Source organism: Taudactylus pleione, unplaced genomic scaffold (assembly GCF_031769625.1).
Source record: "Taudactylus pleione unplaced genomic scaffold, aTauple2 ptg000487l, whole genome shotgun sequence".
Classification (NCBI taxonomy): domain Eukaryota; kingdom Metazoa; phylum Chordata; class Amphibia; order Anura; family Myobatrachidae; genus Taudactylus; species Taudactylus pleione.
In genome coordinates this window covers 3,004,128-3,017,056 of record NW_028284889.1, presented here as the reverse complement: position 1 = coordinate 3,017,056, position 12,929 = coordinate 3,004,128, and the positions used below count along the sequence as shown (strand labels likewise).

General features: G+C 43.8%; 1 protein-coding gene across 3 annotated transcripts in view; it reads left to right on the top strand.

Moving 5' to 3' along the window:
* The window catches only part of SCML2 (Scm polycomb group protein like 2), a 171,697-nt gene that overhangs the window by 137,445 nt on the left and 21,323 nt on the right, over positions 1 to 12,929 (top strand). For 2 of the 3 annotated variants that reach the window (XM_088449524.1, XM_088449525.1), the window contains exons 9-12: positions 2,951 to 3,154; positions 3,484 to 3,666; positions 10,305 to 10,415; positions 11,261 to 11,548. In XM_088449524.1, the coding sequence (XP_088305650.1) occupies positions 2,951 to 3,154; positions 3,484 to 3,666; positions 10,305 to 10,415; positions 11,261 to 11,548 (786 nt within the window). The remainder of the gene's footprint in view (positions 1 to 2,950; positions 3,155 to 3,483; positions 3,667 to 10,304; positions 10,416 to 11,260; positions 11,549 to 12,929) is intronic. The other variant, XM_088449526.1, reaches the window with a different exon arrangement.

Here is a 12,929-nt window from a genome sequence, read left to right as displayed (position 1 = left end):
AGATAACAAGGGTAAGTTCTTACCATATCTCATATTTTTCTATTCAAAACACGTACTGACTGAGATAAAAACTATACTATGAGTCAGTTTGTCTCTAATGGTGGGTACACACTATACAGATTTATCTGCAGATCGAGTTATCTGCAGATGATGGTCGTTCATACACCCTGAACGGCCATCATCTGTGTCTGCCCGCAGGTTCCGGCTGCCAGGGGCGTATTGGGTGTGTGTCCCGGTGGGCGGGGCATGTCCCTCCCCCCTCCCCGCGGCTGCCGCTGTGTGTGTGCGGGCTGTCTGCAGACCGCCCGTACACACCTGCCAATGGACAGACATAATCTGTTCATCGGCTGTGCAGCACAGCCAATGCGATATGTCGGTGAACGCCGACGTTCACTGACATATCGCGGGTACACAGTGTGTACCCAGCTTTAGAAGGCCATAGATTCTATTGTCTGTGTCCTGACTCAATGTTTTCATGTGCTAATTAACTTGCCTAGCAAGACTGCACAGGAACAATAAATGGTGAAATTTGAAACACTGAGATACCTTATCCAATTTTGATGGCAACGTAACAATGATGCAGAAAGTTATTTTAAAATACAGTAAATATCTACGCAGACTATGCAATTTATTTTACCTTATTCCCGAATTTTTCTCTACACCTTCTCAATTCACAAAGCAGGAATTTGGTGCATCAACAGATGGTTTAAGATATAGAACAAATAGTTCTTACCTTTTTTGTGACGCGTCTTCCACCCCTGTTGATACCTCAAGTTATGTTTATGAGTAGAGAAGTGAGAGTACCTTTACGAGCCCCCAATTATTAAAGTTAAATAATTGTGAAGTCCGCTCAGCTTACTTGGAGTTCCAAAGACCAAAAGATTTATTTGCACAAAGAAATAAAAAGTACCGCCCCTTACAAGGCGCATGTGCGGTTGGCACCAACACAAGGCTTCAATTCTGAATGCACTGATTTCCAATGGACACTGCAGTACAGTTTATAGGTTCACATTCAAATAGTCCTTAGGGATTAAAATCATTGGGTACAGGCAGGGATCTGTGTATAATCCGACGTTGGATAGGTCAGGACCAGAGATGCAGTATTTATCTATAAAACAATACAAATTAAATGCTGATTAAAATAAGACTAAACATCAATATATGGTTATGTAAAATTATAAATATACTTTAAAGTATATTTAAAGTAAGAACTTTTTATTAATCATATTCCTTAACCGCACGGTGTGATAATTTCTGCTGGGTCACCAAAGTTATCCTATTGAAATACAGAACAGAACAAGCCCAAGGAATGGTGCAATCATAATAGCATACAATCAGATCTCATACAATCAGATTGGCTGATCATTATTTGTAACCTATATAAGTAAATGCCTTCATCCAAACAATCTAGCTTTAACAAGTGCATCAGATGAAAGACACATCATGCTTGCTTCCCTTCAAAATCGGAAGATGTCCGGCAGTGCCATCAGCTCAGAACTGGCAGAAACCAGTGGGACCCAGGTATACCTATCTACTGTTCGGAGAAGTCTGGCCGGAAGTGGTCTTCATGGAAGAATTGCAGCCAAAAAGCAATACCTTTGATGTGGAAACAAGGCCAAGCGACTCAACTATGCACAAAAACGGAGGAATTGGGTTGCAGAAAAATGTCAGCATGTGCTCTAGACTGATGAGTCAAAATGTTAAATATATGGCTGTAACAGAATGTAGCTTGTTCGACGAAAAAGCTGGAAAGTAGTATAATAATGAGTGTCTGCTGGCAACAATGAAGCATGGTGGAGGTTCCTTACAAGTTTGGGGCTGCATTTCAGCAAATGGAGTTGGGGATTTGGTTAGGATTAATGGTGTCCTCAATGCTGAGAAACACAGGCAGGTACTTCTCCGTCATGCAATACCATTTGGGAGGCGTCTGATTTGGCCCCAAACATACAGCCAAAGTCATTAAGAACTATCTTCAGCGTAAAGAAGAACAAGGAGTCATGGAAGTGATGATATGGCCCCCACAGAACCCTGGTCTCAACATAATAGAGTCTGACTGGGATTACATGAAGAGACGGAAGGATTTGAGCAAGCCTACATCCACAGATCATCTGTGGTTAGTTCTCCAAGATGTTTGAAACAACCTCCCTGCCAAGTTCCTTCAAAAACTGCGTGCAAGTGTACCTCGAAAAATTGATGCTGTTTTGAAGGCACAGAGTGGTCATGCCAAATATTGATTTGATTTAGATTTCACTTCCGTTCATTCACTTTGCATTTTGTTAATTGAAAAAAATAAACTATTAACACTTCTATTTTTGAAAGTATTCTTACTTTGCAGCATTTTCCCTACACCTGCCTAAAACTTTTGCATAGTACTGTATGTATGTATATGTGTGTGTGAGACAGATATATATATATATATATCTATCTACCTATCTATCTCTTGGTAGGTGTATTCAAAACAGTGCTGAGCATGGTGTGTTTGTTTTTAATACACCTACCAGGCGATAGATAGATATCTATCTATAATATATCTATCTCCTGGTAGGTGTATTCAAAACAAACACACCATGCTCAGCACTGTTTTGAATACACCTACCAGGAAAATTTATTCTTTACAGCACGTGCACGCAGTGAGTTGCATCAGATGTAGGTGAGTGCGGAATTATTTTGTGTATGTGTATGTGTGTGTGTGTGTGTGTGTGTGTGTATATATATAAAACAAGCTTGCGAGCAGGGCCTTCCTACCTATATATCTGTCGGTTATTACCCAGTTTTGTTCTATTAATGTCTACAATTGTAAAGCGCAAAAGAATATGCTGCGCTATATAAGAAACTGTTAATAAATTAAAAAAAAAAAAATATATATATATATATATATAATATATTTTTGTAGAAATACATTACAAATCAAAGTTTTTTATTATAATGGATGTTATTTTTGTATTTCTAGTCTGTGTTTATGTCAACAAACATGGCAACTGTGGCCCTCATCTGGATAAGAAGAAAGTGTTACAACTTCCAGATCACTTTGGGCCAAGTCCTGTGAATGTGGTGCTGCAATTGGCCGTGCAAGCCTGTGTGGACTGTGCACACCACTGTAAAGTAGTGTTTGGGTTTCTGAAGTCTGGCCATCATGGGGGAGAAGTTATAACTGGTAAGTTACTCTAGTTCTCGGTGCTGCTGTCAAATTATTTTGTTAGTATTGAATCATTAGAATATTTCACAAAGCAGGATATTAGAATTATAGTCTGCATTGCTAATAACAGTTCACTATACTCTCAAATGTACTCTCACACTATTATTTAGCCATCCCCAGTGCAAAAGATTTTGCTAAAGTAAAAAGTGTTTCCAGTTTAGGATTAGCAATACAGTACACATGGTAGGAGAACACTACTGATAAAATTACCTCTGAAAAATACTTTAAACTACTACAGTTTACTCTGCTACTTTGGATTTTGACTTTTTTTTTGTTTCACCCCGTAGCTTCTTTTGATGGGGAGAAGCACTCTGTTCATCTACCACCTGTCAACAGTGCATCGTTTGTATTGCGGTTTTTAGAAAAATTGTGCCACAGCCTGCAGTGTGATAACCTATTCAGTAGCCAACCATTCAGCCCATATATGGGAGGAGCACACAGCCCGGCAGACTACGACAGAAGCAAATCCTGTAAGATTTGCATTAATGACATATTTTGTGATTTTTTTATTTATTTTATAAGTATCTAATGTGATTTAGAAGCTCTATTGTGATGCCATCCAGATTTTTACAGTTTGACTAACTTTATTTCATACAAAGAACCAGTAGTACTACAAATTTGTTGTGGAGCTGTTTGGATACTAGTAAAGAAAATCATGGGTTGTCAATGAAACAAAGACTTGCTACAAAGTCCCTTATTGTTCAATTCCTTTTTTATCAGGCACCCGGGTCTAACTAATTTACCCATACTCAAACTATGTGTCTAAAAATGTCTTGACCAAAAAAAAATTTAATTTTTAAGCCTTTTGGTTTAATAACATAACCACATACAAATGTAAGAAAGTGTATAGTAACACAAAAATTACAATCCTTTATGCATTTATAGCCACTGGAAGCTACCACATTTTTTAAAAAGTAGTCCATTGCCATATGTTAACAAGCATACAGTAGGACAGGGCAAAGTAGTAATAAGGAAACCATAAAAGAAAAAAAACTGGAATAGTGGCAGTGATATTGGTCATCAGCTTTGATGCATCTGGGTTTACATTAATTAAAGGGGAAACCACTACAGAATCTTCTGGGTATTTGTATTCTACATTCTGTATTCACACTTCTTTTTGATCTCACCTGACCATTTTAATTGTAGCACCATCATTTTCCCCAATATCCTGTGCTATAGTCTCAATAGTAATGGGTACGGGATGCCGGTGCTCGGGATCCCAACGGTCAGAATCCTGTTGCCGTCAGGGTTAGGATCCCGATACTTGTCGGTCAGTATCCTAACCCTCCCCCTCTCCCTACCCTAACCCCCCCATTCCCAGTACCTAAACCTAACCTCTCCTTTTAGTGCCTAAACCTAACCTCCCTCCTTCCTTAGTGCCTAACACTAACCCTCCACCTAACCCCACTACTTACATCAGGATTCCAGAGCTGCCATTCTGACCACCGGAATCCCCGCGGTTCATTATATTGACCACACCCCTCTCAATGTGTTATAAAGTATGACCGGATGACCTCACTCTGCCAGGCCGAACACATGTATTTGTTCACTGACATGAAATAAGAGAGTGGTTACTCGTCCCTGAATAATCTGAGTGGGCTTACTTCACCACTCCTAGGGATTCCCTCTTACCATCAGTAACCGCCTGTTATTGTCTAATCCCACTGCGTAGTGGGCGTGTACTTCGCTGCCACCTCCAGACTCCCACATTGGCGCCACTTCTCTCAGGCTCCTACACCGGCATTTGGAAGCGCTTACGTCTGGGTATGTGTGGGCGCTGCTGCAACACTTCCTGTGTAGTGGTGGGTAATTCTCACATGTCCCTTACTCTAGACCAGTATGCAGGGGCAGCTGGCAGAGGGCTTGAGCTTGGAGACCCTGGGCTCAATCCAGAACATCTGGAGAACGGAATAATGTTTAGCACTATTCTGGTAATCACAGAATACAGCTAGGTGCAGGCATTTTAAAGCAAAGTGTTTATTGCTCAAATGTCTTGAAAAATACAATTCCCCTAGCGGTAGGTGCTTGGGGAAATCACAGTATACAGATGTCACAGAAGTACAATCTTTCTTGATGTCACAGTGGATACATACACTCTGAGCTCGCAGGCCCTGTTTTCTATCCCATTCTAACACACAGTACCACAGGGGTGAAAAGCCCACCCTGTGTCCCTTAACCAATCAAGCGAAGTTCATGTACACATTTACCATTGTCCCTAATGGACAGTGGGGATTGGCACTCCTCTGTGCCTGTGACCTCTAGGACTAGAACACAAACTGACAACTCAAAAGGTAAATACATAGTCGAGTCACATTAGTATGACCACCTCCTACATTTGACGTCGGCAGCGCGTAGCCCATGAAGTACGTCACGTGCCATGTGCTGGCTTGGTGGGTATATAAGGTGTGCGATAGGCCGTCTGCACACATATCACTCGTTGCTGTCATGGGTAAAAGAGGCGATTTATCCAAGTTGCAAAAAGGGATGATTATTGGCTTTCGGGCCAAGGGTGGCAGTATTTCTGAAACAGCGCAGTTTGTGAACTGTTTGCCTGCTGCTGTGGTGAAGGTGTATCGTGACTAGACAAATTGCACCATTGCGAATAACTGACGTGTAAACTGCGGAGGACCAAGTGCCATTGATGTGAGAGGTGAATGTCGGCTACGAAGGTGCGTGAGGGCCAAGCGACATGCTACAGTGGAGCAGCTCACCTTCAAAATGAATCTGGGGGCCATCAGACGTGTCTATAATGACAGTTCAGCAAACCTGCTGTGTATGGGGCTCCGAAGCAAACGGATGGTCACTGCACATATGCATCGGCGGAAAAGGCTTACATTTTCATGTCTGTATTGGAATTCGACCGATGATTGGCGAAGGGTTGCTTTCTCCGATGAGTCACGTTTTCTGCTTCATCAAATGGATAGACCGTTGGCGTGTCAGGCGAGATACATTGGAGAACAAACACCCTGTAACCATTGCTGGAAGAACACAAGCAGGTGGTGGCAGCATTCTGGTTTGGGGAATGTTTTTATGACATTCTCTGGGACCACTCATCCATGTGGAAGACACCATCAACCGATTTGGTTATGAATCCATCCTTGCAGAGCATGAACACCCATACATGCTGATTGTCTTCCCTGAGGTGGAGGGGATCTTCCAGCAAGACAATGTGACATGTCACACGGCTTGAAATGTCAGACAGTGGTTGGACGAGCACGAGAAAGACTTCAAAGTACTTCCCTGGTCTTCTAATTTTTCCGGACTTGAACCCAATTGAGCATCTCTGGGACAACCATAGTGCATTTGGGATGTAGTCACCACCCCGGCGTGCGTGATGCCGACTATCTAAATACCGCCGTCAAAATTCTGACAGCGTCTGGATCCCAGGATCCAGTATCCCGACCGCTGCCATCCCGAAGGGAAGGGTAGGGAATTGTTGGGGGTTATGGTTAGGCACTAGGGGGAGGGTAAGGGTTAGGCACGAAGAGTGGAGGGTTAGGTTTAGGATGCGGGGAGCAGGGGCGGTTCTAGACATTGTGGAGCTCAGGGCGAAAGTTCTCAGCTGCGCCCCCCCTCCCAAAAAAAAACAACTTTTTTTAGATGGCGTTCCTCTGCACGTGCTGAAAGCGCGAGCGCTTCTGTAAAGGGGGCGTGTCCTTGCGGAAAACCCCCAATTCATCACACTGTGGGGCGTGCCCAGCACTTACGAAGGTGCTGGGCTTAACCCAAGCTCTCACCTCGTGGCGAATAATTGCCATGTGCAGTAATGCACCTTACACAGTATGTCTTACACAGTAATGCCCTTTATAACACATTATGCCACATGTAGTAATACCGTGTATAACACATTATGCCACACGCAGTAATGCCCTGTATAATACATTATGCCACACGCAGTAATGCCCTGTATAATACATTATGCCACATGCAGTAATGTCCTGTATAATACATTGTGCCACACACAGTAATTCTCTTTATAATACATTATCCCCAATTTGAATTATGCCACACAGAAGTCCCTTATTCATGTTATGACACAGTGGTGCCCCTTTTACACAATGCCTAAATTAGTTCCCCTTATACACAAGGCCCACAGTAGTAGTGCCCCTAATACAATGCCCACAGTAGTAGTGCCCCTTACACAATGACCCCAGTAGTGGTGCCCCCCATGCAGTGCCTGCAGTGGTAATGCCCACAGTGTTAATGCCCCATTGGTAATGTCCCCTATAGTAGTGCCCCCCTATAGATGTGCCTCCAGTAGTAATGTCCCCCTATAGCCATGCCCCCTATAGCCATTTCCCTCAGTAGTAATGCCCCCTATAGCCGTGCCCCCTATAGCCATGCCCCCAGTAGTAATGCCACTTATAGCCATGCCCCCCTATAGCCATGCCCCCAGTAGTAGTGCCCTTTATAGCCATGCCCCCAGTAGTAATGCCCCTTATAGCCATGCCCAGTAGTAATGCCGCTTATAGCCATGCCCCCAGTAGTAAGGCCCCCCTATAGCCATGCCTCCAGTAGTAATGCCCCTTATAGCCATGCCCCCCAGTAGTAATGCCGCTTATAGCCATGCCCCTTATAGCCATGCTCCCAGCAGTAATGCCCCCCTATAGCCATGCCCCCAGTAGTAATGCCTATAGTAGTAATGCCCCCCTATAGCCATGCCCCCAATAGTAATGCCCCCCTATAGCCATGCTCTGTGTAGCCATGCCCCCCAGTGCTGGTGCTTCTGAAAAAAAAAATTTAATTAAAATACAAACACAATACTTACCTTAAGCTCCACTCCTGCATCCGCTCCTGTCAGGTCCAACCGCGGATCCACCACGTATCTATGGGAGAGACGTCATTACGGAATGACGTCCCTCCCATAGTGCTCTCTGCCGGAAGCCGGAGCTCAGGAGTGAGCTCTGGCTTTCGGTTGCAGGGAGGGAGCCGGGTGCCTGCTGATAACAAATATCAGCGGGTGCCCGGCAAATGCAGGCTGCTAGCAGGGCGGAAAGCGGCACTGTTTTGTTTTTTTTTTTTTTCAGAGATTTTTTTTTTTGCCTCTCTCCTGGGGACTCAGTGGCGCCCTCTAGGGGCCGGCGCTCCGGGCGACGGCCCTTTTAGCCCGCCCCTAGAACCACCACTGGCGGGGAGGTTAGGTTTAAGCACCGGGGTGAGAGGGTTAGGATAGTTTTTAGGTTTAGTGGTAGTATACTTACATACGGCTGTCGGAATTCTGATATCGGGATGCCGCTGTCTGTATTCTGACCAGCAGCATCCCGACTGCTGGGAACCTATACCCAACCCAATACGTTCAATAGAGAATGTTGAAAAATGATTACATATACATTTATAGTACATGGTACCAAGTCCCTATAGTTCATATGAAATTTGTGTGGCAGCACAAGGGAATAACTCAGTGCCATAGCCGCCATCTTGACCATGTAGGCCGGGGCTCTGGTCACATTGAGTATAAATTCTGCCTCAATCATTGTTTTAATCTTTTTGCTATTGTACTGTTTGAAACAGGGAAGACCCTTAGGAAGCATCTTCCCTGTTACATGGGGCAGTCATCAGATGACAAACATCTATCTGTGTCACGCCATTCAGGCTACTTTTCTACAGAGCGCATGTAACTAGCAGTTACGGGTATACTAGGGGATTATTTAATATTCATGTATGTGTGCTAATGAAAACTTCTACAGAGGTTTATTTATTTTTGCTTTTAAACTAGTTGAAACATGTTGTACGTTTAGTGTGCCAAGAAAAAGCATGTACATTTTGTGTATTTTCAATAAGTTCTAATGGGTTCATGATCATGAGGCATTTTGCAAAAATTCCATCCAATACAGATTTCATGGATTTTTTTATATAAATTAACAGTATACTCTCCTTTTTATTGAATTACAAAACACTCTTTCCAAAATGTACAGCTGTGTCCTAATACATTTAGCCTTAATAAGCCATTTTATGTGGAGTCCTCCTGGGTCTACTTCCATGGAGCTAGGACCGCTCAAAAAGCATCTGATGGTGCTGTCAGACCCTGATATACCTTGGCCATGGAGTTCAGCTTTGCTTATTTACTACCATTCTCACTACTGTATCCTTCTGTCGATTTTCATCTTGCGTCTATGAAGGTTGGCTACAGTCTCATGAACTTTAAACTTCTTAATATTTGCAACTGTTGTCTCAGGAACATCAAGATACTTGGAGTTTGTCTTCTAGCCTTTTTCTCTAACATGCTGATCTCCTTATGGGGGGCATCCACTAGACGATTTTATTCCTGTCCAACCTCTTAACGATTTTCCCTTGAAGTTTCCCTTGAAATATGATCTTCCACTCTGAACAATTTGCAAAAGATATGCAAAAGATTTGCAAAAGATCTAACAATAAACTATGTTGTTTTAATCTGTGATTGAGAGCTTTCAGCTATAGTGGGCAGATAGTGGTTCATCGTTTGATCGTTCAGTGTGAACGATGTGTAAACGATTTGTAAGCAATCAAGTGAAATTGACCTGCATGTTCAGTCGATGGAGGAGACGATCAAACGACCAGCGGGAGCGCGCATCGTACATCGTTAGAAACAATTACTGCACGATTTGCAAACGATGTTCGAACGATTTTATCATTATCGTTCAATCGTTCAACTTTATCGTCTAGTGGATACCCCCCTTTAGACAACGCGCTTCTTTGCTTTCTCTGGTCCATGTTCAGTGTAGTGCGCCCTGTGATACCAAACCGCAGTGACTACTTTTCTCCATTTGAATAGTCTGAATGAATGATTAGAAGATTGAAGTCCTGAGATGCTAATTCAAGAAGGCAATTAGTTTGAAATATCACTATAATCCAATTATTTATTATCTTTTGTCAAGCTAGGTACACACTATATAAAGCTTCATACACACTGGGCAATATTTATGAACGATTTGAATGATATATCGTTCAAATCGCCCAGTGTGTATGCACTAAGCGATGAACGATGCGCGCACCCGCGGGTCGTTAACGAAATCCCCAGTCGTCAGTACATGCAGCTCAATCTGGGGATATTGTTAACGATGCCATGACTGCAGATAATCTCATAGTATGTACATAGGCTTAAATCCATGTACCCTTTTAATTTTTGAAGCAAAAGAAGACACTGCAGACAGGACCAACAAAAGATTTCCGCAAGAGTCTCCCCCTTTCACAGCTCCACTTTCTCCGAAGTTACCCAGGACGGAAGCTCAGCCATCGGAAGGTAGCTTGCCATGATCGTCAATGTACAATTCTTAAACAAGTGTTCCATGTTTTTTAGGGAGGTGTCTTATTTTCTGCTGTTCAACCAAAAACATAAATGTCATTTTGTCGTCCTCTGTATAGGCTATAAAAATAACTGTATGTTTTTGATCTTTTATCGTATATTAGAACAGTTGATGCGATTGGTGCACTGATCCCAAGCTATTTTCAAGTTCTAGTGCTTTTACTGGTAGAACACTTCCCATATCGTTTGACTTGAACTTGTGTCAACCACAGCTAACTTTTTCCATTTATGAAATAATTAGAAATGGATGCAACTGCTGATAAGGGAGTTTTGTCAAAAAATCTGGGAAGAATTCCATTAAATTTCATCGTGTCTACTGGAGTTCCAAAAATAACAAGAAGCACAGCCTTTGATGGCAAAAATTCTGGCACTAGCTGAGCTGTTTTGGAAAGTTTTTCACATTTTTAGAAAATGCCCACATTTTGAACTACATTTTCTAGAAATTAAAGTCACTGTTTTGAGAAGTAAACTGTTATTATTTAATACTTAATTGAAGAATATTTAGCCTCATTAAAAATAGTTTTGTTCAGACCTAAGCACTTTAGTGCACTGTGTATGTGGTGTGTGAACATGACACTTGGTAATACAGCAGGCACCATACAGGATCACTGATTTGTTTTTGGCACACCTCCACAACTCGTATGCTGGTGCACTGTAATATGTGCAGTTAAAGGTCCCAGTGCAGTGTATATTAGCCATGAATGAACAGCACTCTGCAAGTACCATATGTGACCTAATATTGAGTAAATCACTTATTCTACTGCCTTTTCTTGACTCTCCAGCAGCTGAAACCTTGCCAATGGAAGAAAATCACACTCCAAAAGATCACAGATACTCTGAGGAATTCCTGGATTCCACACGCAACACAGTCACCCCTCCCAGTCCTTCACCAAGAAATACAGCTGAGTACCATTCAGTGGGCAGCATACCATCATTTTACCAGGCCTCACCTCAGCCAGTGACTCCTACCTCAAATACTGCTCCTTTAGTACGTAGATCATCCTCAGGCTTAACAGGAAGCAGCTGTTACTGTGAAACTGGCAGAAACCGGATGCACAGGAGGATTGAAGGTAAACCCTGCAGAAGTCTAACACTAAGAGGCTGATTCAGTTAGCTGCAATGTCCTGGCAGCAGTAGCATGGTGCTTAGGTAGTGATCTTTGCTCTTTTTCTGCATGTGAGAAAAAACTAGCTACTGTATGTTTTAATAACTGTAATTGCTATTAATGTGACATAAACCTAAAGAGACCTGACCCTGACATGGAAACCTCTGTGGCCGCTTATTTGTATGGCTGCAGCAGCCTGCTTACTACCTTATGCTAATGTGAGTATCTGCAAGTCTATACAATTATCAGTCTTTCTTCTTCAGGGTCCATAGGCTCCACAGGGAGACCTTGGGGTGTAGGTTGGATCTCGGGCACCATGCAGTTAAAGCTTTTGCTCCCAGGATGCACTGGTCCATCCTTCCTATACCCCGCCCCCCGAGCCAGAGGCACCTCAGTCTCGGCCACGGCTGTGTCTGCCCGCCGTACCCTGTGGCTACGCTCAGGGAAGGCAGATGCGGCTTCCAAGAAAGGCCTAGAATGGTTACCCTACAATGGGGAGATCTTGTTTGGCTCAGACGCTGACAAGTTTGTAACCACGTTGGCAGCATCAGAAACTACATTTCTGCCTTCAGCAACTACTTCTATTAGGCCACGGACTACATCATTTAAGTCCTTTCATTCTCAGGGATAGCCTAAAGGTTAGTCCTTTCCTAGGCATTCGGCTTCCACTAGGGTCGCCAAACCCAGGACCAAGTAGACCTGGAACACCAGACACCCTGCTTCAAAACCCAAGGATAAACTCTCAGCCTGACGGAACGGGCCTCTCTCTGGGATATCCCAGAGTGGGAGGCCGACTTCTTCAGTTCACCTAGTGCTGGTGTCAAACCACCATGGATGCTTGGGTAAGAGAAGTGGTCTCTCACGGGTACACCCTCTCATTTCTCAGGTGGCCTCCCCACCAGTTTTTACACAGACCCTCCTTCAGACCTGAACAAAGCCTTACGATACAGTCCTTGCTGCAAGCAGGGGGAATTGTGCCAGTCCCACTATCTCAGTGAGGGAATCGGCATGAAATACCGCCGGCCAAATGGTTCGATTCCCGGCAGCGCCTGGCCGACAAAAGCAGAGTTCCCAGCAGCGGAAGCCCGACAGCGATGGAAATCCCGATCGTCGCTAAGGTAAGTATAAACTAACCTAACCCTAACCCTCCTTAAGGGTGCCTAACCCTAACCTCCCCCTTCCCCGCTGCCTAAACCTAAGGCCCCCGGAGGGGTGCCTAACTCTAAGTTCCGCCGGGGGTGCCTAACCCTCCCTCCCCCTAGCCTAGCCCTAACCCTCCCGGGGGGTGCCTAACCCTAAGTCCCCCCCGGGTGCCCTAAACCTAACCTCGCCCCCCCCGCTGCTGT